This window comes from Peromyscus eremicus, chromosome 2 (assembly GCF_949786415.1).
Source record: "Peromyscus eremicus chromosome 2, PerEre_H2_v1, whole genome shotgun sequence".
Lineage (NCBI taxonomy): Eukaryota > Metazoa > Chordata > Mammalia > Rodentia > Cricetidae > Peromyscus > Peromyscus eremicus.
Window position 1 is genome coordinate 146,112,599 of NC_081417.1, and position 27,126 is coordinate 146,139,724.

Consider the following 27,126-nt stretch of genomic DNA (forward strand, 5'->3'; position numbering starts at 1 on the left):
TGTAATTTTTAAAGAGCCACCGGCCGCCACGACAGAGAATGACTCCACGAGGCCTATGCGATCCTGAAACTAGTTTTGACTGGACAGGAGCAGGGTGGTTGACCCCCAACTCACTGCTGATTCGTGTGGGAACCCCCATTCTGTCCGCCTCGAAGGTTGACACAGAGGCCACAGAGGGCCAGGACCGCGCGGAGCTGGGGACCGTGGAATCCCGCGTGGGGTGGAAGCTCTAGGGTCAAAATCGTTTGTGGGGTGGAGGGAGTGAGGAACCAGCCTTGGGTTGTCACCGCAGCGACCAGCTGAGGGTGCAGGTTCCGGGCTGCGGTGGCCAGAGCTGGAGCAGCCAGGCTGCGACCCGAGGGAGGGGCACGGAGGCGTAGTCACGACGCTGGAAACCGATTTCTGCCTCGGTTGCCGCGGTTGCTCCCGAAGCCCAGGGATCGCAGCCTCCGCGCGGCTTGCTAGGACGCGGGTGTCTAGACCCTTCGGGGAGGGGCCTGGTCCCTGCTAGGCCCGCGCGGGCCCGAGACGCCCGGTCCTCCCCGGCGAACTCCGAGCCTGGGGGGCTGCGATTGGCTGCTCCCCGCGTCGCTCGCGCGGCCCCGCCCCGATGCCCCGGGTACTAACCCCGCGCGGGCGGCCGCGGCGCCGCCACTTGATTCTCTAGGATCCGGGCTGGGGCCGCGGCCGCCGAGTCCGTGGGGCGGCCGCGCGCGCGGGATGCGGGACTAGCGGGCGCGCGGCCGACCGTCGGGGCGTCCCCCCCCCCCGGCGCCGCCCCCCGCGCTGGCCGGGCCCCGCGCCGCCGCCTTCCCGCCTCCTGCTTCCCGCGGCTGCGGCCGCCCGCGCCCTGACGGCTGCGGTATGCGTATTCCCGTAGATCCGAGCACCAGCCGCCGCTTCACTCCCCCCTCCACGGCCTTCCCCTGCGGCGGCGGTAAGATGGGCGAGAACAGCGGCGCGCTGAGCGCGCAGGCTGCCGCGGGCCCCGGCGGCCGCACCCGGCCCGAGGTGCGCTCGATGGTGGACGTGCTGGCCGACCACGCGGGAGAGCTCGTGCGCACCGACAGCCCCAACTTCCTCTGCTCGGTGCTGCCCTCGCACTGGCGCTGCAACAAGACCCTGCCGGTCGCCTTCAAGGTGAGTGCGGGGGGCGGGCCGGGAGGACATGGAGGAACCTGGGCTCCCCCATTGCAGGAGCCCAGGCCGGGGAGGACCTGGGGAGCATCAGACTGGGAGGACATGGAGGGAGATGACACCCAGCTGGCAGGACATGGGGGTGCCCGGGCGCCCCTGCTGCAGGACCCCAGGCCCGGAAGGATCCCGGAATGGACCCCGCTGGACCCCAGACGACTCCAGTATAAGAGCCCAGACCCCAGAGGACATGCGGGACACCGGGTTGGGAGGAAAGGGGGCACCCAGCCAGTAGGACGCAAGGGTGCATGGTCACCCACGCTGCAGGAGCCCAGGCCAGGAAGGACATGGAGGGAACCTGGGTGTCCACTCTGCAAGAGCCCGGGTTCAGAAAAATATGGTGTGCCTCAGTCAGGGAAGATATGGGAGGGCGGCCAGGAGAACAGGGCGGGGGAATCCTCCCGCCGCTCCCACTGCAGGAGCCAGTACCGGGGACCCCGCGTTGAGATCGGTGCACTGGGGCCTCGCTGTCTACAGGACACGGGGACTTGGGGCGCTCCCTCTCGGATGCACCAACAGCTTGGAGGGGCCATACCTCTCCACCTGGCCTTGGCAGGGCCCTGCGTAGTATGGCGATGTGGAAACGGGATGATTGGGACTTCCAGATTCCTCTGGCACAGTCTAACCCGTAACCGGGAAGAGGATCGCCCGAGCTGGGCAACGACCCCGGAGGTGTAGGGTACAGAGGGCGAGGAGGGCCTGGCCTACCCCGCGGCGCCGCACCTCCTGCGCGGCTGCAGAAACACTTCCTTCCCACACTCTCCACCTCGGGTGGCTGTTATTTCGCACTGGGCGACCATAGGCCGATCCTGGAGCGCGGTTCCCTAAAGAGGTGCCTCCCGCAGAAGTCTGCGTCCTGAACGACAGGCTGGGACGCCATCCTGGTAGCCCCGAGTCGTTCAGAGAGGTTTTTTTTTTTTTTTTTTCAAATATGCCAGGGATAGGCAAGTGTTTCATTTTCTTCTTTCTTTTTCTTTCTTTCTTTTTTTAAAGGGGGGCAGCCAGATGAAACGAAAACGCCTTGGTTTTCCCCTAAACCTCTCGCAGCTGCCGCGAGAAAGGGCAAGGCAGGAAGGGCCGGCGGCTGGGGAGGTGGCGGTGCCCGAGGTGGCTGGAACGCCGGCTGCTGGCAGCTGAGGCTCTCCTTGCTCCCATTAAGACTTCAAATTGAAAAGGGGGGGGGGGAGACTACTGACTCTTTGAGGTCTCCCGGGTGACATCTTAAAATACCAGCGGGGGAAATCTCCCGGGGAGGAGGGGGGAGGAGGCCCGTGTGACTGTAATCGTCAGATCGGATCGGAGGTTTTTACTGTCACTTGGAGCTTAAAAGGAATCTTTGAAATTAAAAGAAGACAGGATGTTGACAGGAAATCTGGCCTTTTTAATCAGACCCCAAACATTTTCTCCTTGAAATCTTTACCATCTGGATCCCCAGTCCCTGCACACGGCAGCCACGTTTAAATGGCTGTGACTCTGTTTAAAGTCTGGTTCAAAAGGCATCTGCCTCTTGGTGTGCCTTGGGTGGGGTGGGGTGGGGTGGGGGGGAGAGATGACATTTGAGGGGACAACTCCACCCACCCATCCAGCGGTTCCCAGCAGGTACATGCTTAGTTATCAAAATGGGGGTTTTCTGGATCAGCTTGCAAAACAGCAGTTTTGTTTTGCATTTTGCATGTTCTCTGCATAACGAATCCAGACTCTGCTGAGGCTATTTAACTGGGCCTTGGCCACATGGCCGGGCCAAATTTCATACCCTAAAGGGCGATGCATTAATTGAGACCAAGGAATACCCCCCGCTATTATCATTTGCTGATGCTTTTGCAAGGATTGTGTAGTCTTCTTTAGCGCCCCACCCTTAGCACTGACCTTGCTGATTGGCGGCTTTAGCTTAGATTCAATTTAATAAAAAAGGATGGTTTCTCAGAGCTCACGTTAACCACTGGACCCAGGATTTGGGTATGAAGGGTAGAGAGTTCATCATTTAGGACTTGTCTATGGAGAAGGATCTGCACCATTAAGCCTCTTCTACCCCAGCCTCCGAGAAAGCTTCAGTGAGCCTGGGATCTAGGGGAGCAGCTGGGTGCACCCCTCCTTTTGGCCTTTCTAAGCTGTCCTCTTTGCTGCCGGTTTCCTCAGGTGGTGGCCCTGGGGGATGTACCTGATGGAACGGTGGTGACAGTGATGGCGGGCAATGATGAGAATTACTCCGCAGAGCTGCGTAACGCTTCCGCGGTCATGAAGAACCAAGTGGCCAGGTTCAACGACCTTCGCTTCGTGGGTCGGAGCGGTCGAGGTGAGCAGGAGGGACCCTGGGATGGTAAAGGTGAGGATAGGAGTTGAAGGAGACCTCTGGGTCTCAGCAAGAGCCCCGGAAACAGGTCTGCGAGCCCAGCACTTCTGAACAGCAACTCTCGGTCCCGTAGGCAGGCATCACACCGCCTTTTATGAGGATATGTTTATGGTCTCTTACTAGTAGAGTTTTCCCCCAGGTTCCAGGGTTTAGCAACTCTTAAAAGCTTCTAGCGCCGCCGCCGCCTTTTCCCATTCGCATCCCTGATTCCACAGAAGATGTTGGGAGAAGGTCCTGTGCGCACAAGCTCCAGCGGGGTGTGGATGTCTTTTGGTTGGGGCCCGAGACACCCCAGCAAATTGCCCCAGGGTCAGGAGGCCCCCTGTGGTCTCCCGAGAGCTCTGGGCTTCTTCAGGTACCTTCAAAAAGAGGAGAATTCAGGGTGGGATGATGAGTGTTGGGAAGAGAAGTTTGAAGGCTACCATCTCAGCCCCAGGCTCACGCTGGTGGCTGCCGTCAGTCTGACCCACCCCTGGAGTGGCAAGAAGGCAGGACCAGACGCCACAGTGGCTGCCGCCAGGGGCTGTTGAGTGGGAGGTTGCTGGGACCCGAAACCAGTCATCATGTAACTTTGGGGTGGAGGAGCCCTCCTTGTTCCCATGCCCTGAGGACAGGAGGATCTGCGGCTTTAAGACTAGCCTGCTGAGAAGTGGCTGAGCCTTGAAGGGGATGTGCAGCCACCTTCCGAAGCTGGGGAGCCCTCCAGGGTTAGGAAGTGAGCTGGCTCCCGGCTGCTAGGCTGCCACTGCTGGGGCAAAATGGTACTTTTCAACACCAATAAACAAGACCTTCTCAAGGCTGGAGTTCCCTGGGAGCCGCCAGCCTGCTCCCACTGGGCATCTGGGCACCATTTTGCTCTCTGCAGCCGTACAGTATATACATACAAATGTCAAACATATTTTTTGACTTTTCAGCATTAATTAAAACCAGAGCGTTATTTGCATGTAATAACTGTTTACTTGTTACTTTTTATGAAACTGAAATAGTTTACATTCTTTCGAACATTTCCTGTTCCTGTTGGCTCCCTTCCCCATGCACAGATTTCTTTCAAACGTAGCCCTTAACTGGCTGCAGGTTGATGGATGGAAAATGTTAGCTTTTATGAATTAAGCTTTCATTGCTGCTCCTAATTAGTCTCCAAGCCCCTTTTGTCATCCCCGGTCCCTGAACCCTTTGCAATTTAATCGAAGCCCTGTCCCAGAGTGGAAGTCACTGGGACAGGGCCCAGGTGAGGGGGCACATTGTAGCATTTGTCCCTAGGGAACTTGGTAGAAAGTGAAGTGGTGTCATGGAGCCCCACAAGGCGCTAAGCACTCTGGGCTCCCTTCTCCCTCCACACTCTCCCTCTCCTGGGAGGTAACAGGAAAATAAAAAGGTGATGATTCTCTGATGTACTGTGGCCTCTCTACCTACTGAGAAGTATTTTTGCTTTATTTTGAGACAGTCTCCCGGCGTAGTATAGGCTGGCCAGGGACTTGCTACATAGTCCAGATTAACCCCAGGTTTTCTTCACTGCCTCAGCCTCCCGAGAGCTAGGATTACAGGTGTGTCCTGCCACACCTAGCCCACAGAGGATTTCTTAGCGAATTGTACCACCCACAGACAAGGGCCCAGGCTCTGAAGGCCCCTTGGGGCGAGACATGTTTCTAGAATATCATTGAACTGCAGCTCGTGGATCTTTTGAGGCTGGGTCTGGGGTAGAGGCTTCAGTTAAAATGTTCTCGTGTCCAACCTCTCGCCAGCCTCAGTGGTCCCAGAAGGGAGGAGGAAGCCTCATAGACATCCTCATGCCCATGGAACTCTGTACCGAGTGCTCTTGGCTCCTGCTCTTCCAGTCTGAGCTCTAGGGTAGCTGACCTGGGCCTGAGTTCCAAACCAGCTAAGGACTTGCTAGATAGCTTTAGGGAATCGACTTAACCTCTCTCCGCACCTCTGTTTCCTTATCTGTGAAATGGGGAGAGGGTGATAATGGCACATTTTAATGAGATATGGGGTGGACTAAGGACACTGAGACAAGTGTACGAGTTCTCAGGTACCGAGAGTTGGGTACATGGTAGAGATTTTGTTCTGTAAATGGTTGGCACTGAGAGAGCCTTTGAGGACTGCCACTCACTGATTCTCTGATTGCTGTGTGGTTTGGCTGCCCGGGGGTGGGGGAAACCCAGAGGTGTGCACTGTTGAGTGGGAGAGGTGCTGATGTAGGGAAGGCAGTGTGGAGGTCCAGGGTGCAGGGTGGCCACACCTCTGTCATGCCTGTCCCAACAATTGGGAAATTCCCTCTTGAGGACATTCCTCTGGTTAACACGGAGAATCTGGGCCACTTTAGGTCGGGATAGAGAACCCCAGAATCTTCCCTGGTTCTTTGATATCTGCCAGGACTAAGAATCCTAGATAAAAATTTCTATGTATCTTGTTTTTGTTTGTTTGTTTGTTTAAATTCCTGATTTCTGTCTGAATCCCAGAAAGATCACTTTTCCGCTTTCCATAAAAGACAGGCATGCACCAGCACCCTGGAACTCTCACTGCAGGTGTGAACCGAGAGAGAGGGAGAGAGAGAGAGAGAGAGAGAGAGAGAGAGAGAGAGAGAGAGAGAGAGAGAGAGAGAGGAGCAGGCCAGACTCTGCCTGCTGCAGCCCCCCTCCCTGTTCTGAATGTCTGTAATCTGCACTTGAGCTTCTTCAGAGGCCATCCAGTCCCTGAATCTCTGTCCCTCCACAGCTGTGAGGAAAAGAAAAGACAAATCCTTCATGACCCATACACATTTGAATATGTAAATGCTCTGTGAGACCATGCCTCTTCAACATGGGCAGTGCACCCTTCACAGAAGCCCCTTGACACTGGGCGACAGGATTCAGAGTGTGACCGTGGCCTAGCTGTCATTCTGTGCCAGGACTTGCTGAGGATGAGAAAATTCTCTGCAGAGCTATGAACAGTGCTTTGTGGCAGGTTATTGTTTTGTTTTGTTTTTTACGGTGCTAGGTATCAAAGCCTGGCCCTGACTCATGCTAGCCAAAAGATATTACACTGAGCCATATCTACACACACACCCAGATAAAAGCAAAACAAGACACCATCTTCTGAAAAATTTAGTATTTATTAAAAGAACCCCAAAATTTGCTTTAGTGTAGGTAAAACTGAGTTAGGTTCATGGCTCAGGAAGTTGTTTGTTTGGGGTTTTTTTGCACATTTTTTCCTTCCTGGGAAAAATTAATTCTTTGTGGCCCTAGGCAGTACTGGGCTTGTGTGTACTTACACACACACACACCACACACACACTCACCTGTCCGCATGTACATGAACTCTAGCGTGCACACATCTACCTCTAGGGTTGATGCTGTCTTGGCCTGTCACCATGGCCAATCCCCAGCTTGTTTTCTAGAAAGCAAAGTAACCGCTGGCCTAGGCACAGATAAGTCACTCAGCGCATGCCACTAACTGGCTAAGACGTAGCAGAGGTGTGTGGAGAAAGACTTAGGGTGAGAGCCGTAGGTGCAGGCTGACGGGACCACTAGACAAGGGACCACTAGACAAGGGATAGACGTGTCTTGCTGAAGCTGAGAGGCTGCGGGGCTGAGGCGTGGCTCCCAGAGTCCAGGCAGCTCCTGCAGGCTGAGCTTCCCAGTCATGCTTCCCAACCCACTTGAGGTTGCTGATGGGTGAGGCTGCAGAATGTACTTGTTTCATACACCCGAACAGTACAGCCTTCTCCACTCCAGCTAGGGCCAGCCCTTAAAGTTCCTTGATTGCAACTCCTGGCCCTGTGGCCTGGCCCCACTGCATGGTTGCTGGGCTCCTGCACAGCCACCCACCTCCTCCATCTTCCTCTCAACTTCCTGCTCCAAAAGAGAGATGCTCACACTGCGTACCACCAGAGGGGAGAATTGGGTGCTGGGGGCAGCTTGCCCCACCCAGGTTTCTCAAGGTTTCTCATGCTCTTAGGGCTCAACCCTGATGTCCTGATTCCCTTTCCTCTCTGTGGGTAGCTGAGAAGGCAAGGAACTGTTGAGGTCTGCTGGTGACCTCAGGGGTGGCCTGTGGTTTGCTCCCTGGGGCAGGATGGGAGGGTAGGTTGCAGGTGTTTGGTTGGGAGGGGGCAGCTGCCGCAGATTCTGGATCTTGCCTGGATACTGTGTGAGCTGACCAAACACGGTCCCTCTGTGGGCCTCAGTCTTTGTGTCTGAAAAACTGCTGCATTTAAAATAGTTAATTCCGTCTCTAGGACATACTGGGTGGCCTCCTGGGGCCTGGGGGCAATCGGGTGACACTTCTGTGAGCTTAACATCTAGGAGAGGGAGAGAAAGCCACCTTGAAGATGGATTCTGAAGGGAACTTTGCAAGGAAACTTCACGCGGGTTCCGGGGTAGGAGGTGCATGGAGCTACAGAGGGGAACCGCTACCGGGGAGGGGGCCGTGGTGCTTGCCACTCTGTGGAACAGATTCCGTAGTAAGCTCTAGCCTCGGGTCTGATGATGACCATAATGTTGACTTTATGACGAACATTGAGGGTGTTCGGAAAAATCTGTAAGGACTATCGCGTGATCGCTGAATGCCTGTGTAGCTGGTTGGTGACAAGGTCACAGGTACTGCTCATTAAACTTCTGTGGCTTGTGGCTTGCACTCTGGCTTGAGAGAGGCTCTTCCAGTTAGGGACTGGGAACAATACTATTGCAAATTTTCCTATCCCAGATCCCTGGCCTGCTCTGTGCTAAGAAGGGTCAACCACAGAGGCTAAATTGAAAATGTCCACTTTGTTTGTCTGGTGTTTTCTGCCCTGGGGATAGAACTCAGGGCCTGAAGCATTCTAGACAAACCTTCTACCATTGAGTCACCCTCCCAACCCCCCACCCCCGCCTCTGAAGTGTCACCTTTAAATAAAGTGGCCAGGGAAAGCCCTCATTGAGAAAGTGACTCTCCAGTACAGACTTAGTCCTGGCGGCCAGGACTCCAGCCTACCCCGACCTTCATTGTGGCCCCAGAAGCAATGAGGTCAGAGAGCCAGCCCTGCTTCCCCCAGCACCCCATTGGTTGGGAGGAGGAGGCTAGGAGAGAAATGCTGTCAACATGAGAAGCCGAGAGAGGAGTGTCCCAGAGGGGAGCGGAAAGGAGTCTGAGGCCACCTGCCCCGTATTGCCCTAGCCTGTCTGCAGTTCTCTTTCCAGAAATGAAGCAAATGGCCTCTGGCCTGAGGGTGAGGGCCAAGCTGACTTTCCTAACTAAACCTCCAAGGATGGATGCCTTAGCATTTGCATCCTGACCTCTGCTGCCTGCCTCGGGGACCTTCTTCCACTGAGGGATCTATTCCCCAGGGTACTCTGACTGTACTCTCCCCAATCCCAGAAGCCCTTGGGTTTGGAGGCTCAGCTGGCTGGCCTAGCTGCCTTAGCCACACTCAGGCATCTCCTGTTTCCCAGGGCTAGAATTTTCCCTTGAGCAAAGAGAACATTAAGATGGCTTCGGCCCTCTCGTGCAGCAGGCCTGTGGAAGCTGGCCCGCCCCTTAGGGCACCATTAGTGAGACCTGTCTCCAGCAGGCTCCTGGGAGCCACTCCGAAGAGGCACAAATGCCTGGACAGAGACCTCCAGAGAAGCAAAGCAGGTCGAGGGGAAGTCAGGCTCAGGTATCTGTGGAGTCCCCGCCTCACCCCAGTCTCATCTTCAACAGCCACGGTGCTAGGCTAGCCTAGACCCTGGAGAGACCCACAGAGACACAAAGCTCTGGACACAGCCCAGTGTACAAAGTGACAGAATGACCAACATGCTAAAAACAAAAAACAAAAAACAAAAAACAAAAACCAGACTTGCCCTCCGACATCCCCTCACCCCAGACCTTGCAGGCCAGACAGAGCCTTCATGGCAGATTACCTTGCAAGTACACCTTCATCTTTTCCCTGCCTGGGGAGACCTGTCTAACGCTGAGGACAAAGTGTGAGGAAGGGCTGAAGTTAGACATCGAGTGTGGCGGCGGCCATCACCCCGCCAGCCCATCTGTGGACGAGCTTCAGATGGAGCAGATCTTCAGGCCCCAACGGGAAAGTCTGGAGAACAGGAGGCGGTGACGTCCGCCAGATTCTGGTGGTGGATAGTGACCAGAGACAAAGTTTCAGTCTCAGTAATAAAAGAAAGGCAAACAAAATCAAGAGAAATTCGAGATCTTCCATGTGATAGACACGAGCCCGTGGCACTTGAGTGACGTATGGGCCTCACATCACTCATGATGAGATATGTGTCCCCAGAGAGCCATCCCGGGCCCCTGAGGTGACGCACTCGCTGGGAGGAAGTCAGAGATGTGGACAGAGATTTTGACACATGGAAGGTCACTTCCATTTTATTTTAAATGGTAAAGAGAAAAAAAAAAAACAGGAAAGTATTATTTTAAAAGATTTTCCCCTCTCAGGAATTTTGAATGGAGACGTTGGAGCCAAACGTCTACCTAAAAATAGAACCAGGTTCTGGAAATAACAGTTGTGTCTGCCGCTCTCCAGTCGGTCCTCCTGCAGCTCCGGCTGCCCACAGCAGCAAGAAATTAACAACGACATCAGGAGGTGGACCACTCAAAGTGTAGATGTCCCCTAGGGGAATATTTAGCAGCCATTAAAAATTGAAGTTTATGGAGAACTTGTAACGCTGTCACAGGGAAAGAAAACAAGACAGAGGGTTGGAGAGATGGCTCAGTGGTTAGCACACTGGCTGGTCTTGCAGAGGACCTGGGTCCAATTCCCAGCACCCACATGATGGTTCACACCAGTTGGTAATCCCAGAGATCTGATGCCCTATTCTGGCCTCTGCGGGTGCCATGGTGCATATACATTCATATATGCAGGCAAAACACTCAGACAAATAAGGTAAATAAATTTTTTAATTAAAAAAAAAAGACAGGTCCTAGCACTTGGGAGGGAGAGGCAGGAGGATTTCTGTGAGTTTGAGACCAGCCTGATCTACACATCAAGTTCCAAGACAGCCAGAGTTACACAGAGAAACCATGTCTCAAAAACAAATACAAAATAAAAAGGAAAAAAAAAAGCTATAGATCGTAGTACCACAGCAACTGTGTAAATGTGTATGCCCACACCCAGAGAGGAGGAAGGGGGTGGAGCTGGGGCTGGGAGGCTCTTCTTCTTCTCTTTAAATATGTTTTGTGTTCTCAGTTTGTTTTTCTATAAAGAAAATTACTTTCTTTATAAATTATAAAGTTTATAAATTTATAAAAGTATAAATTTCTTTATAAATAAATAAATAACTTAGTGAAAGTAAATCACTAATTACTTTCAGGAAAAAACACACACTCATCTGTGATCTTTACCTCAAAAGCGTCTGGGTCCCTAAATAGAAAGAATATCACAAAAATATAGTCACATAAGGGAGAGTGGCCAAGAGGGCACCGAATTGGAGGACAGCTGGGGCCGCACCTCCTGAGGCTTTGAATGCCAAGTCCAGCAGCTTGAGCTATATTCTTCCTGGTTTCTGGTTGTGTTTGAAGGGGACTAAAGACGGGCTCTGGCAGCATAGCACAGGTGGGAAGCTGGGGGACTGTGAATGTGTCTGGCATCAAACTCCTGCCTTGATTTCCCCAGGGAAGAGTTTCACGCTCACAATCACCGTGTTCACCAACCCTACCCAAGTGGCCACCTACCACCGAGCCATCAAGGTCACCGTGGATGGACCCCGGGAACCCCGACGTAAGTGCCACTGAGCCCTGGCCCGGGCAAAGGGTTCAGAGGAGAAGGGCAGCCCCCATCGCTTTGTGTCCCCTTCCAAGCGCTCACAGGGTCCCAATCTTAAACAGGCTCAGCCCCAGGCTCTGAAGCAAGGAGGACAAGGTGGCTGAGCCTGGGGCTGAGCCTGTTTAAGACTGTTCTAGGGACAGCCTGGAAGAAGGACAGAACCATGGGGGGTGGCATTTGGGATGGGGACTAGGCCAGTTTTCTCTGCACCCCAGTTGCCTCTAAGGTAATGAGGGATGTAGGGGAACAGCCACCCAGATTGGAGCTGGTCCCCTGTGCCATGAAGCCACACCTTCTGAAAACCAGGATCCACACAGACGAAGGCAGTTTGCCGTGTACACTGAGCACCAACTGCAGTCAGGGAGTCTCAGTCCATCAGAGCCAGTGTCTGCAGCAAGGGGTGGAATTGGCACGCTTCCTGCAGGGGCTCCTCATGACGGTTGAGCCAAAGGGTTCCCTGTTCCAGGGAGGTGATGGCCCAGGCCTGATGGCTGGGGGCTTGTGGGGACCTTGACCTATGCCAGTGGGGATATGCTCCTGCCTCAGGCTTCCACTCAGGCTGGTAGGGCTTGTGACAGGAGACCAGGTCCTGGGACCTCTGCTTAGTGCCCAGGAGACTCAAGAGTGTGGCTTGCACTTACATTGGTGAGTGCCATTCAGGCATTGCTCCAGCAGGTAGGGGAGGGGCCCAGAACTGGCCCAGTGGCCTTGGGGAAGTCTCTTTGCCTCAGGGTCACCTCCTTCCATCCCCCTTAACAGTAGGTCTTGGGCAGGTCACTTACAGCCTCATTTTTCTTGACTGAAGAGTGGATTTGTACAAGCAGGCGACTGTATGGCCAGGAGACAGGCACTCAATGGCAGTCTGTCCATAGCAAATGGTTTGAAGGATGGAAAGGGTTCATAACAACCCGCCCCGTGTCTGGTCCTTACCCCTGCACTCCCACCTCCACCATCAGAGGGTGTCCCATCCCCCTCAGGAGCAGCAAGGTAGCTGCCTGGAGCCTCATTAAAAGGGCCATGGCTCTGCACCCTGTCCCCAGAGCGGGCTCAGGGCTCAGCATGAAGATGCAGCGCCCCACAGTGGGGCTGGGAGTTTGGGGCAGGATGGAGAGGCTCTGAGAGTCCAGACAATGCCAAGGTCCGAAGAGCCCCCTCTGTTCATCTGCTAGCTCAGTGCTTCCTGAGGCCTGTGGATGAGGATGTGGTCCAACCTGCCCAGGGAGCCCTGTGAGTCCCCTGCCTATCTTCTCCTGGTTCCCCAATCCGCCACACCTTAGCTGGCCCTTTCTGGAATAAGGTGGCTGGGAGGGGACAAAACAGGAAAAGGTAGCTGAGGTCAGAGGCTGGGATTGCTGTGTGGCCTCAGACACGTATCATCCCTCTCTGGGCCTTCTTTATAGCTCATTGTTGAAACAGAGCAGAGGGGAGGGGGCTATTCACCAAGTTACCCCATCCTTGGTGCCGCTCTCCAGGCTACCCCATCCTGGGAACATGCTTACTCCTGCCTATGGCCTACCCGGCCCAGAAATCAGGTCTCCAATGCCTAGCCTCTAGTCTCAACATGTTTGTCCTTACTCTTTGCTGGACTCAGTTTCCCTGTGTAGAAGAGGGAAGAACCCCTTCCCTCCCACCCGCCCACCCACCCAGCTGCTGGCCACATGCAGTCTTTCCATGAGCCAACCCTCAGCGACATCCCCCACCCTGGGAAGGTAGCGCCATCGCCTGAGGTGACCTTAGCACCTCCAGACTCCATGTAGGTCTCCCAGAGGCACAGGCTGAGTGTGGTGGTGGGATTTAGGAGGATTGTGCGGTTCCTGACTTTTCACTATTGACCCACAGGAAGTGTCACAACCCTCTGAGACCTGACTAGCCTCCTGGCTCTCAGCTTTCTGTACTTTCCCCCTATTCCACTCCCAGACCCCCATGAGGTCAGAGCTTCTGTGGGTGGGTGGGGCTGGCCCCGAGTCCAGGAGCGGGAGTCCTGCATCCCTGAGGCCCAGCTGTGGTTTCTGTGGCCAGGTCGTTCCCCTCTGGTGCCTTGCAGAGCGTGCCCAGCCTGCAGCCGGGTGGCCAGCTGGGGCTGAGGCTGGCTCAGTGGCTTCCTGCCTGTGTGGCCTCGGTTTCTGATGCATCCCTCCCAGTCACTGGGGACTGGTTCAAATGCAGGTTGCTGAGCTGGATGGGGATGGGAGGTGGTGCAGGCCCTGACCACACTGGCAGTGACCACAGTTTGGGAACAACTAGCCCCATCCGCCAGGCTCAGCAGGTGCTGGGACCTACAATACAATGTGGGACCCGGCTTCCTCACCCTTCCAGAAGCTGAGGGCGTGGTCTGGAAGCTTCTCTTCCCCTAAATGCACACAAAGCAATTCCCACAAATAGTTTCCCAGGCACCTGCCATAACCCCAGCACTGTTCCATGTGCAGAGGCCACCACCCTGAACCCCACCTGTTGGTTCCCACCCTCCTGGGCCTCACATTCCGGAGGAGAGAAGGGGAAACAGGTTTTTCAGTGACCACGGCCAGGCCAAATCTGGTGGGGACCCCTCCTTCCTCTCTTGCACCCTCTTTCCCAGCTCACCCTGCTCCAGCTGCTGGCCTCTGCCAGGTACGCTCCTGCCTCAGGGCCTTTGCACAGCCGCTCCCATGCCAGAGGTATGCCTCCACACTGGTCTGCATGCTCCGCCACGCCAGGGTTTTTGTTTTGTTTTGTTTTTTGTTTTTCGAGACAGGGTTTCTCTGTGTAGTTCTGGTGCCTGTCCTGGATCTCACTCTGTAGACCAGGCTGGCCTCGAACTCACAGAGATCCACCTGGCTCTGCCTCCTGAGTGCTGGGATTAAAGACGTGTGCCACCGCTGCCCGGCTAATGCCAGGGTTCTTTTCTTTTGCTTGTCAACCTCTTGCTCCTGGCCCTGAGGATGCCCACACGACCATTTAGTTGGTTCTCCTTAAATAGGTCAGGAATGAGCTAAGTAAATAATGTGTTCATTTCAGCAAAGCTGGGAGGAAGCTGGAGTGGGCAGAGGGTGGGCAGTTGGCATGCGGTGGGGGCACTCGGTGTGGGGGAGGCTTCCTGGTGAAGTTCAGTCCTGAAGGAAGTGAGACCAATAGCAGTGTGGCTTTTTGGGACTTGGTATGGGCAGAGAAAACGACCCAGTGCTACATACACGTGGGCCTTGGAGAAAACTGAAGTGTGGTGTCATCCTGGACTCCAGATGTGGGGAAGCTGAGAGACGGTCTAGAGAGAAAGCCACACCTGGTCATTCAGTACCCCAGAGCCTGGGAGCACCCCACTAAGGCCTGGCAGATCCAGGAGAACCGACCCAGCAGGAGAGAAAGGGTTAACCTCAGACCTCCCAGCTCCCCTAATCAGGCCCAGGCCTGGAAGCCCCAGTTGCAGCCCTGGGCGGGAGCTACCTCCCTGCCACTGGCCCTCCGCCAGCCGCCGGCTTCCCTGCCCAGCCACCACTGGTTTTTCCTCTGCTCACAGGGGGCCAATTCACAGCAGACCACCCCAGGCCCGGCACCCGCCTGCCATCCGAGCGGCTGATCCGAGTCCGGTGTAAATCTCCCCACAGGCCGCAGAGCAAGCTCGGCAGCAGGCGCACAGTGGCTGCTGTGTGTGGGTTGCCGAGTAGCAGGCTGCAGGCCGGCTGCTGGGAAGCCCTGAACCAGCCCAGGGCCTGGTGGCTGGGGCTCACCTTGTTCCCAGGGTCCTGCCCGACTTTGCCTCTCTCTGCATCCCACCTCCTGCCTCACTGAGGCCAGACATGGAGCTGGCCTCTTGCCAAGCAGAGCCCAGCTCTCCTCTGTCAGAGGAACTCTGTGGGCTAGGCAGCTCATTCCAGGTTTTGGTATCACCTTGTGACCTTGGCCTGGTGCCTTCTCCTTTCCATCTGTGGGGGTGGGGCAGGGGTGCTTCACAGAGGGTTGTGGCCTTGAAGTTGTATGTGTGGTTCCCTGGCTCCTGCCCCGCCTGCTGGAGGCAGGGGTTAACGCTGGCAAATGCACCAGGAATCTGGCAGGTGAAGGGACCCATGCTGTCCTGGTTGGGGACAGTAGGGGAATCCCAGTTGGACTACATAGTGTGTCCCTGGGGAGTCTCCGAGTTTGGGGGCTTTGACCTGTATCACCCACCCGCCTGTGAGGTCGGCTAATGGCTTAGCTCTGCTGCATGGGAGTTGTTGACCCAGGAGTGCCAGGCAGGTCAAAGCGGAGCTGACACCTCCCCTGAAGGTCGGAGCCTGTGGGCTGTGTACCTCTCAAACCTGACTTCACCCTAAGGGTATAGGGGAGGCTCTAAGCTTTTGTCCCCATTTCACAGAAGAAACAATGGAGGCCCGGTGAGAGTCAGCCAGAGCCACCACTGGATGATGACTGCCTGCAATGGTCCTGGGACTGCTGGCCTGGGAGTGAGTTAGCTGAGGTCTACCCTCCCACAGACAGGGTCCTGGGCACTCAGTGTGATCAAGGACCCCCAGCAGGAGCTGGCAGGCAGAGCAAGCAAGACCCTACCGTCAGGCTCCCTTCCCCAGACACCCTTCTTCCCATGAGGACTCTACCTTTACCAAGCCCATCCACCTACCCCGGGGTAGGATGACAAGCACTTTACAGGTGTGGAAACTGAGGCCCGGAGGAAGGCAACCTGGGCTGCTGTAGTTGTGTGACTGGGACTCAAGCCCGAGTTTCAAAGCAAGGCAGAACCCTCCTGGGCTCCACTGAGCCCCTGAGTCCTAGTTAGGGTTTCTATTGCTGAGGTAAAATGTCACAACCACAAGCAACTTGAGAAGGAATGGGTCTGTTTCATTCTACAGCCCTCGGGTCACACTCGTCACTGACTGAAGTCAGGGCGGGAAGTCAGGGCAGGAACCTGGAGGCAGGAGCTGATGCAGAGGGTGTGGAGGGGTGCTGCATACTGGCTTGTTCCTCAGTGATGGAGCAGGGCTTGAGAGCCGTAAGATGACGTAAACCCTTTCCTTCCCAAGCTGCTTTGGGTCATAGTGTTTGAGCCCAGCAACAGAGAAGTAACTAAGATGCCCCGTCATATCCCCTGCCCATGTTCCTCCCCACAGAGTGCACCCTGGGCTGGGCCCTGACACCATGTCACACCTTGAATTTCACAGCCAGGCCCCTTCCTGAGATGAGCTCTGTGGAGAGGAGGTGGCCATTTCCCTCCTATGAGCTGTCAGCCTGTCAGTGGTTCTGTTTCCCACCTGTACAGTGGGGGCACGTCCGTTCTCCCTCATGAGGCCGCGCGGGCCAGCAGCTGGTGTACCTTCTGAGCCTGCTGTGGAGAAAGCTCCCTGTACTCAACAGGCCCTGCTTTCTTCTGCTCTTGACTGCCTTCGGGGCTGTTCACAGGGCTCTTAGGTTGGGCCCAAAGGACAGGGAGCCTTTCTGGCAGAGGCTGTCCTGCACTAAGAGGACAGAGGGTCTGAGAGAGGCCAGGCCAGCAGCAGCAGGAGGCCAGAGCTGTCCAGGAACTGCCTGTTTTCTTTCCACTGGGGGCTGGAGGCCAGTATGACCAATGCTAACCCTCTTATGATTTTTAAGTCAGTTATTCTCCAAGGGAGGGGACCTAGGTGAGCAGGCTGTGCGGTGGGTGGGGGTGGAGGGGAGACTGAGGCAGCCAGTACAGAAGGGCAAGACCCCAAGGGGCTGAGGCAACCAGACAGCCTCATGCTCTCATTGTGGGAAAAGGAATAAAAGGCTTTTTCTGTAGCCCTCCTCCCCGGGCACAGGCCAGGCACTTCCGTTCAGTGCTGCTCTCAGCATGAGGGCCTCAGCCTCGTGGCTCTGAGACTTTCTGGCGCCCTGGCCACGTGGGGTCAGCAGGATCCCCTCTGCCTCTCCCTGGCAGGGGCTCCAGCATCGCACAGACACATGAAGCAGTCCTGTGCTGTCCTCTCCTCCAGGGAGCCTGTCCTGGGCAAGCCACCGGGTCCCAGCTGGCTGGGAAGTCTCAGTGTCTCCACTGACCGGTGGGAGCTCCAAAGGGAAACCGTCCAGAAGGGGCACTGGGCCCGGAGTTAGGGATCTGGGCTGTCTTCCTGGTCCCCATCCTGGCCCCAGTGTCCTGCTCTGTCATCTACCTCCCCCGTGGTCATTGTGGTAGGGACCCTGTAGCTCAAGGTGGAGGGAAGTGTGACCAGTCCATCCTTGAACCCAGACTGTCCCCAAGCCCCACTCTCCTTCCGCTGGCCACAGGAGCAGCTGTAAACACACAGCACACTGTGACTCAGAGCCAGGGGACTTTGCTCGTCACTGACGACAGCGACAGGCCTGAGGTTTTACACCAGCCTTTGTGTGGCCCCATTGGCTGCCGTGGAGCTTGTGGCTGACTGAGCCACCCATTTCCTTGCACCCAAGCTGTCATCTGGTCAACCCGTCACCTCCCATCTATCCGGTGGGCTTCCTGCCTGTTGAAATGGCTGGGAATCCACTGTCCTCAGCTCATCCACACATCCCTGCCATCTCCAGGAGCCTCAGAGCTGGCCTTTGGCACTTCTACTGAGCCAGGAACCACATCAGGGCACCATGATACCAGCCAGTCATCCTCAGTGAGGCACAAGCCTTCTATCCAGTCCCCAGCCACTTGTCTGTCTCATCGGGGACTTGCCCAGGCCTCAGGCCTTAGAGTCTGCAGCGCCAGTTCCAAGGCGCCCCAGGCCACACTTTCCCCTTCATTTCCCAGAACCTTGGGGTGGTGACATCTGCTGCTGTGCATACCACTGGTTGTGGTTGGGGCCTTATGGGAGAGAACAGCAGGGTTCGCTTTCTAGTGGTGACCTGGGACCCCCTGCTCAGTTTCTGAGGCTCTCCTGAGTCCAGCTGGCATGTGTGGGAGCACTGAGATCCATGAGGACCGGCACCTTTATGAATCAGGTTCTGTCCACAGCTTCTTTGGGTTTCTTATCCCAGCAGTGGTCAGTGGTCATGCTTTTCAAGCCTGGAGTCACTGTCCAGTCTCAGGCAGGACAGTGAAACACCTTAGTGTAGCACTCACCTTTCTGTCAATCCAGAAAAGTCCCTGTCACTCCAGACCCAAGGACCTGGGCAAACTTCTCATGCTAAACTCTTCTGACAGTTTCCTAGCATGCCCAGGTTTAGGAAACCCCGCCATCTTGACCTCAGACAAGCCTGCCCACTTCTCCGAGCCGTAGTCAGTCCCCATTTGGACAGAGAAAGCCTGGGAGGCGGAATGAACTAGTGGTTGGACAGTCAGCAGAGATGCTTGACAGGAGAGGTGAGCTTGTAGGGGGCCAGAAAGAGACGCTCAGAATCGCTTCTGTCACGGAAAGGAACAGGAGGCAACCGCACCTCCAGGGGATCTGACAGGCACGGTCAGGGGACATCCCGTGACGTGGCTGTTCTTGTCACTCATGGGCTCTCCACGGCAGCAAGGAGGGCATTTCAGAGAGGCTGGCCACTGTCCCCACTTCACAGGTGAGGAAAGTGAGCTCCCAGGAGTGTCACGGCAAGAGAAAGTGATAGAAGAATATACCCAGGCTGAGGCCATTCTAGAAAGTTCCATGAATGGACTCCTCCTCCTCTGTTTTTCCATGCACATAAACCCCAAAAGAGGATGGAAAGAGAAACTTGAGAGTTGGTGAGGACAGGCCCATGGTGACAAAGGGGCCTCGGTGGCCAGAGTTCACCTATTTTTATTTTAGGAACTCTGTGTGTTGTTTAAGAAATGAAGGATGGGTGATGAAAGAGGGTGTGTGGCACTTAGTGTCACCCCCAGGTGTCCCTCAGCCACCAGCAGGTGCACAGTCAGCCTGCAGCTCCTGTGTGGGCTCTGGCTGTTCAGAGGGTGGTAGAGAGGACTGACCGTCTCCAAAATGTGACATTCCACCAGGCACACGGTCCCTTGGCCCTGTGTCTGGGCAGGGACCAGAAACCTGTATGTATACCCTCAATGACCTTGCCCCCGCCCTCCTTTCTGAGGCCCTGAGGGGAAATGGGTTTGAGGTGGCTAGATTGGTCAGGGCTAGGTGACCAGCACGCCCTTCCGCAACCTCACGCCCTCATGGGGGTACATGGAGTGTGGGGATCTGCACGCTGCAGGGGTGAAGGTAGCACCGCCCCTGGGGGCTCCTCCTGACTCCTCGGCAATCCGCCTGCCCAGACCATTCTTTTAAGCCTATTGCCTTAGTAATCTTTTCTGTCAGACCATGTTGGAGAGGTTTAGGCAGTTCAGAGTTTAACATCACAGCATGCTGGCTCCGTCAGAGGTCCGGGTGTGATATAAGAAAGACCATTCCGAGGAGAGATCAGGCAGCCTGAGGTGGCACATAGCCACGATCTGTTTTGCTCAGAAAATTAGAGTTCCACAGAGGCCCAAATTAGACTCCAGGAAGAACTTCCCAGCAGGGCAAGGCATTGCAGTGGCTGATGGGCGCCCTGTGCTCCACAGGGCACCGACAGAAGATGGAAGACCAGACCAAGGCCTTCCCCGACCGCTTCGGAGACCTGCGCATGCGTGTAACACCAAGCACCCCCAGCCCCCGTGGCTCGCTCAGCACCACAAGCCACTTCAGCAGCCAAGCCCAGACCCCAATCCAAGGTATGGACGAGCAGAGACCTGTGGGGATCAGGCAGGGGTGCGGGTAAGGAGCCAAGATGTGGTCCACTTACCCCAGGCTAAGTCCTCTGGGAAGATGGCTCCCCGACTGTTTCTTAGTGGACAGCTGGGGCAGTCTGCAGTCTAGACTACCAGGTCCACTCATGCCTGACCCTGGATGAGCATGAGCAGATGTGACCATCCCTCCCTCTGAAGCTCACTATTCCCTAAGGACATGAAGGTAACCCTGTGGTATGCATAGAGCCATGGCCTCCATGCCCCGACTTGGCACACATTCCTACTGCCTCGGCCTTCTCCTGGTGAGGGGAAATACCATGGGGACATCTCCTTTTTTTTTCTTTTTCTTCTGAGACAGGGTTTTTTTTTTTTGTGTGTGTGTGTGTGTGTTTGTGTGTGTGTGTGTGTGTGTGTGTGTGTGTGTGTGTGTGTGTAGTCCTGGCTATCCTAGAATTAGTTCTGTAGACCAGGCTGGCCTTGAACTCACAGAGATCCGCCTGCCTCTGCCTCCCAAGTGCTGGGGTTAAAGGCGTGTGCCACCACAACCCAGTATGTTGGGGATATCTCTTTCTGGGGCGGGGTGCTGTTCACACCTGAAACTGTGACATGAGATGCCAGCACCGCCTAGCCCAGCCCCTGCACCCAGTGTCACACGAATACAGAGCACTAGGGTCGGACTTGGTCCCCAGTGCCTGGATGAGGCAGCTAGGCTGCAAGCAGATCTCCCTGGGGTCTGTTATCCCGTGACAGGTGCTTGGCGGGCCCCACGGCAGGCATTGTACTTCTGCTAGCGGTCAGGGACAGGAGGCTAAGTGTAGCTGTCTCAGGTCAGGCAGGAGCAGATGCCGAGCCACAGAGGCCAGAGGGCTAGCCGTTGCCCTGTGTGGTACCTGTCCCTTCAGCTCACCAGTGATGTCTCGGGGTCAATGTGGCAGATGAGCGAATTGAAGCTGAAGAGGGTTGGTGCCACCCTTAGGCCACATAGCCTTCTGGTGACTGAGTCCAATGTCTCCCAGGGCCTGTCCTTAGGTGAGGACTTCTGAGGGTCTGAGAAGGGACCAAACATTAGGGCCAGAGTGGGCTGTATACTGGCCTCTCTCTGCCCAACCTTCTGCCCTTCTCTACACTGGTCTTTCCATGAGGATGCATTGCCGGGGATATTAACCATGTGTTCTAGGCATGATACAGTGTCAGGGCATGGCATCAGCCCTCAGTGTGTCAGGAAGCTGGCCCAATGTAAGGGAAGGCCCTACCCCCAGTTTGCCTGAGGCCATGGGATTGTGGGGTTGCGATTTGGCTTTTGAGCCCTGGGCCCTTGAGGTTCATTTCTGGCCTCATTAAATGCCCTGCATCTACCTCATGCCCAGCCCTGTCCAGGAGTTTGTCCTTGCCCCAACCCCACAGGCCAGTACCTACAGAGAGCCTGATCGAAAAGGGATGGATGGAGTCTAGCCAGGGACACCCCAGAGTCCAAAAGGGCTGGACAGTACTTCCTGTCCATCAGTTTCCATGAGAGAAGAGCACATGGTTACCCTGCTCCAGTGAGAGGGTGTAGTCTTGGGACTAGATGCTCCCAGGAGCCAGACTCAGCCTCCCACAGCCCTGGACCTCACCTGGCCAGTGTGGCATGGATGGCCAGTCCTTCTCTTAGTACATTCTGATATAGGACTCTTATGCCCCATGTTAACTCCAATGGCCCTTTGGTGTTCAGGAGAGGGTTCCAGGCACTTTGTTATCAGGTCAACCTGACCAGTTCTAGCTTTGCCTCGCATTGGCTGTGTGATCTTAGGCAAGTTGCCTAACTTCTCTGAGCCTCAGTTTTCTCAAGTGAAAAGAAGTTAGACTGGCTTTGGCGGGCTCAGATACGAAGAACCACACTCTCTGGTCCTCCGTCCTGGTGGGACCAGTCCCAAAGGTCCCCCAGGATGCCTCACCATGTTCCTTGGTTCCTGTTAATAGCTTTGACCCCTGGCTTTGGTCACTGCAGACGATGCCAAGGCTGGAGGGGGGCGCTTGCTGCGGACGCCCACAATGGGGGCTTCTCACAGCTCAAAGGGGCCCATTCAGCTGCACGCAGCAGCTGGGGCAATTTGGAGAAAATAAACATTTCCTCTCGCTGCTGGGTTGGCTGCTTGACAGTGGTCCCAGCAGCTCAGATTTCCTGGGGCTGTGAGGCGGAGGAAGCTGCTGAGGGTCTGAGGGGGTACCTAGGGCAGGTACTTCCCACCACTCCGGAGGAGAAGCTGGACAACGAGGAGAGAGGGGGAGGGGCAGCTGGTACAGCTCCAAGCACCCCAGTCCCTCCACTGCAGGGCCACAGTCCCACTGTCCCCCACAAGTCTTGTTCGGTCTGCTTTGAGAACAGGGTACCCTGGTAGCGGGCATCAGTGTGCAGTGTCCTCTCATCTCGCTGGTACCGAACATCCTCTCTGCAGGACTCCTGGGTGTGGATGGGCATCAGGCACCTCGACCTCCCAGACCAGCCAGGGCATCCCCACTTTTCATTTCGGAAAGCTCCAGCTGCCTGACTCTTGTCTGTTCTCTGCACCTGGAGCCAGAGGCAGCCCTCTGTGGTCACCCATAGCCAGGACCAGAGACGCTGATGCACACACCCCAGAGACCCAAGGAGTACCAGATACCTAAGGTCACCTGACACATTGGGCAGACAGAGCCCAGGAAGCAGGAGGCCTGAACTCCCCATCCCCCGGCACAACTAGTCATGGCCAGAGGGCCCACCAACCCACAGGGCCTCCCCTGGTCTTTTATCCGTGCTAGAGCAGACAACAGGCTGAGGCTTGGCAGGCCAAGCCTCTGGGCCACCACTGGGGACTGTCCTGTGCCCACTGCTGCCAGGGTATGAGGAGGGCTCCGGGTCAGGGTTTCATCTTATCAGGGTCCCAAACTCATCTTATCTGGGTACCCAGAGCAAGAGGTGCAACGGTGGCCGTGACAAGACAGAGCACCACAGGGTGCTGGACATGGCTCAGTTCTCAGCGTTTTAAGTGTGTTGTTAACAAATTTGATCCAGGTCCTCAGGAAATTGATGCACCGAGAGGTTAGGTGATTGACCAAGGGCACACAGGGAGTGAGAGTCAAAGCCAGGAAGATTGACTGGCTCCAGAGATCCCGTGGAAAGTCCCGCTGTCTCCACAAAGAGGCAGTGCCCACCAGGCCAGTGTTGGGAGTCAGGACAGTGTGCTCTGTGACCCCCATGCCTCTCCCTGGCTGGGTCCCGTTTTCCCACCAATGGGGTTAGGTTTGTTCCCAAAGCCCATGTGAATGCTGGGATTGGGGGCCTGTGGTTATAAAAGTAGGTATACAGGTTGCCACACCCCATCTTAGAGCTCACTGAGAAACCCAGACCCCTGGTGTTGCTGTGTGAGGTCTGACTGCCAGGCCGGGGTCTGGACCCCCAAGTGCCTCCAGCAAGTGTTTCACTTTGCATCAGAGGCGGTGAGGGTTTCACGCATGTAGTTGTATGACCGCCAGGTAACTCCAGCCTGCAGGGCACCCTTAGAAGACATAGGCTCAGGAAGTGGGGGTGAGGACCAGCAGAGCCCCCTCCCCAGCCAGGACACCAGTCTACCTACACGTGTGCCCATCCAGAGGGCATGGGGATGCCTGTGTGCTGCTGCCCAGTCTCTCTTAGCCCATGGCTGCCCCCGAGATCAGCCTTTCTCTATCTCTGCCTCAGTTTCTTCCTCTTCCTCTGAAGGTCCAGCTTCCAGTCTCACTGGGCCCCTGAAGACCCTATTCATACCCTTGATCTTGCCTGCTCTTCAGAGTGAGCTTGTGGGGAGCCCTGTCTAGTGCCTGTCCTAGCAGGCCGGGAAGGACACACAGGGCGAAGGAGGGCTGTCCCCTCTGCTTTGGCCCAGAGCTCCACTCCCAACCTAATCTGCAGCAAGAGTTCCCAGAGCACAGCCCTGCACAGCACAGCACAGGCAGAGGAAGGGGTCCCCAGGAAGGTCACCCCACGGTGGCAGAGGTCCCCTGGTGGTCCTGGCCTGCGCACCTGACCCCCCACTCTTGCTGTCCCCAGGCTCCTCAGACCTGAACCCCTTCTCCGACCCCCGCCAGTTTGACCGCTCCTTCCCTACGCTGCAAAGCCTCACGGAGAGCCGCTTCCCGGACCCCAGGATGCACTACCCGGGAGCCATGCCTGCCGCCTTCCCCTACAGCGCCACGCCGTCGGGCACCAGCCTGGGCAGCCTGAGCGTGGCGGGCATGCCGGCCAGCAGCCGCTTCCACCACACCTACCTCCCGCCGCCCTACCCCGGGGCCCCGCAGAGCCAGAGCGGGCCCTTCCAGGCCAACCCCGCGCCCTACCACCTCTTCTACGGCGCTTCCTCCGGCTCCTACCAGTTCTCCATGGCGGCTGCGGGCGGTGGCGAGCGCTCGCCCACCCGCATGCTGACCTCCTGCCCCAGCGGCGCCTCGGTGTCCGCGGGCAACCTCATGAACCCCAGCCTGGGCCAGGCTGATGGCGTGGAGGCTGACGGCAGCCACAGCAACTCGCCCACAGCCCTGAGCACGCCGGGCCGTATGGACGAGGCCGTGTGGCGGCCCTACTGAGCACCCTGGGGACTCGCCGGCCACCCGGACCGGCCCTCCAGCTCCAGGCTGCAGCAAGAAACATACTTTGGCCTAGTCCCAGGGGCCAGAGCTGGCGACGGCTCCCAGAGCTCTGTCCAGCAACAAGTTTGAACAGAGGATGTGGGGACTCCCCCCAGGACACTGCCCCAGCCCACACCCACCTCTGCCGTCTCCAGCCATGCCTAGGATTATCTCCTGAGTCAGAGGCTACCCCTGCCCATGAGGAAGGAGGCCTTTGCTGGCCAGAGAAGCTCAGGCTCAGAGATGTCCAAACTTCCTCTCTCTCTCACCCTGCACCCTGGGGACCAGCCTTCCCTCTGCATCGGTACCCCCTCAAGCCAACTGGAAACCCCAACCCCTGAGATGTCTTCACTGTAGAGAGGGAGGACCCAGGACACACCCACACCAGTCCCAAACGTGACTTCCCCGTTATTCCAGGCAAGCGGTCCCTGACCAGTTCTAGCTTACCCGAAGACACCAGGCCCCAGAGCAGACTTGTCCCTGGTGGCAGGTCCCTAAAGGGAGGAAGACCTCAACACCTCCAAACACATTCCAGCCTGCAGGGTCAGCTCGGTTCTCAGGGGCAGAGAGGTCCCGGCAGAAAGTCTTACGGTGGGAAGCAATAAAATGGTCAGCGTCCCTGTTCACTAGGCTCACTAGTCCAGCCAAGCTGTGCCCCAGGCCTTGCCTCCCCAGGCCTTGCCTCCCAACCTGCAGCCCGACTCCTTAATGTTTGTACCTAGAAGCAAACAACCTTGAAGCAAAAGAAAAAAAGCGACTTCATCAAGCATTTTAAAGCAAGGTCTGTGACAGGTGAAGTTCTGCGTAGGTGAAAGGCCTGCCTCTGCTAGTGAGATATCAGCAGGACTCCTGCCACCCTCAGACCTCACATTCCTCCCAGAAGGGGACCAGGGGCTCCAGGAGGCCTTGTGGAGGCTCTGGTGAGGTGTGCAATGGCAGAGCAGTGTCCAAGCAGAGGTTAGACAAGGCCCCCCTTAGATCGGGCAGGTGGGAAGGGAGGCCTTGGCCTAGGGCTTGGGTCATGGGGACTGTGGGAGATTGTCAGTGGGATAGGTTAAAAAGCTCTTACCAGAGCTGACCCACAGGTGGGTTTTCAAACTGAGTGAGCCACATCCTCTGTGGCCTTGGAACTCTCCTCTAGAAGGCTCCTTAGAGATGGTCTCTGTGGTAGTGCTTGGCCTTCCCCATTGCCCACACCTGTAACCACATACATATACACTCGGGCAGGTCAGGGGGGCCTGACAACCCTGTGCAGACACCTCCTGTTACAATTTCTTTTGTCCCACCCTTGTTGGGGGGAAAAAAAGCCCAAAACATTTTCTATCTCTTGGAAGTAGCTGAGTTAGCCTTCCAGCTCCTGCACCCAGCGGGGCCTCTTCACCTCTTCTCAGGAAGCCAGCTCTAGCCCATTGCTCTCCTCCCTGCCTCACTACCGGTCCGTGGTATAGACTGGCCCAGACTACCAAGGAAGACACCTTCAGGATCCTAGTGCTTAGCACTGTGCAAGCCACCCCGGACGACTACCCTTCCTGATATCCAAACGCAGGTGGAGATGAGAAATCACACACACACACACACACACACACACACACACACACACACACACACACCATTACTCCTCTTTCCCATCCTTGATCTTGATTATCAGCGACAGCTGAGTCTGTTGTCGGTCCTACAGTGAATTCAGGCAGCCTGGGCTGGTAAAAATGGTTCCTTATTTGCAAGGCTACTTTAAAGTGCTACTTGAAAGCACTGGCTAGAAAGAAAGCACAAGGAAGCTGAGGGGGTTGATACAATGTCACTGGGAGGGGTGGGTGGGTGCTGATCCTTTGTGACATTGTTACCCTGAAGTGTCCTACCTGCTGTGAGCTGGTCTTCCTGAAGGGACTCCGAGTTGAGGGGGAGGGCCTGCTTTGCACTATAGGCTGCTTGGTGTGTTTGTTTTTTATGCACAACTTGCTTGTACAGTCAACTGCCCATCTTGGGTACTATTTAACTGTAAAATGAAAATTGTATTTGTTACAGTAATATAACAGATGCCTTGAAGGACCTGTGTCAGGCTTCTGGAGTTGTGAAGGTGGGTGGGACCGCCTTCTCTTGGGCAGGAGATAGGGGACTGTAGGACAAGGTTGAGCTGGCTGTGTGGGAGATACCTCAGTGCTGGGAAGTCCTCCATCCAGCTCCATCGGGGTAGCTACAGAGACCTGGCCCAAGTCCCAAGATCCTGCCCTGTTGCAATATTAGCTTGCCTAAGATCAATCCCCAACAGGAAGTTCCTGTTTTTCTACCCTGGACTCTGGACCCTTTCTTACCCAGCAGCACCTCTGCCCACAGGATTCTGGCCTCCGCTGCTGCAGGACCTGTCCCCAGGTACACCCTGAGTGGGTCACCCAGCAGGACCTCTCCTTGAGTTAGAAGCAGTGTCTTCACAGCCCACAGTCTTTCATTTGGTTTATCTGAGGGTGGACCTGAAGGTGACCTCTGCACCTGAAGAACAAAACCCCTGACTTTAACTCCGGTCCCCTGTACCCCACATGTCCAAAGGAGACAGACCAAGGAGTCCTGGGCCCGCTGGAGGCAGAGCCCTGCGGGAGGAAACCATGCAGTTACCTCTGCAGCCTGTGGGTGGCGGTAGGAGTGGTTTCCTAGCAGCCAAGAGAA

At 56.0% G+C, this 27,126-nt stretch overlaps 1 protein-coding gene across 2 annotated transcripts; it reads left to right on the forward strand.

Moving 5' to 3' along the window:
• Positions 1-864: 864 nt before the first annotated feature.
• Runx3 (RUNX family transcription factor 3) lies at positions 865-26,260 on the forward strand. 2 transcript variants are annotated; one of them, XM_059256186.1, is made up of 7 exons: positions 865-1,140; positions 3,331-3,487; positions 11,115-11,219; positions 16,669-16,673; positions 17,911-17,998; positions 22,985-23,008; positions 23,837-26,260. In XM_059256186.1, the coding sequence occupies exons 1-7, from the start codon at positions 865-867 to the stop codon at positions 24,421-24,423; spliced, it is 1,242 nt and encodes a 413-aa protein (XP_059112169.1). In that variant the 3' UTR covers positions 24,424-26,260. The 2 variants fall into 2 exon arrangements, with proteins under 2 accessions (XP_059112169.1, XP_059112168.1); XM_059256185.1 differs by lacking the exons at positions 16,669-16,673; positions 17,911-17,998; positions 22,985-23,008 and adding an exon at positions 19,684-19,833 and having other exon boundaries at positions 23,891-26,260.
• Positions 26,261-27,126: the final 866 nt, after the last annotated feature.

Coding starts and splice junctions, on each gene's coding strand:
- Runx3 (XM_059256186.1), top strand. CDS start 865: ATGCGTATTCCCGTAGATCCGAGCACCAGCCGCCGCTTCACTCCCCCC. Junction 1,141..3,330: donor CCCTGCCGGTCGCCTTCAAG/GTGAGTGCGGGG, acceptor CGGTTTCCTCAG/GTGGTGGCCCTGGGGGATGT. Junction 3,488..11,114: donor CGTGGGTCGGAGCGGTCGAG/GTGAGCAGGAGG, acceptor TGATTTCCCCAG/GGAAGAGTTTCACGCTCACA.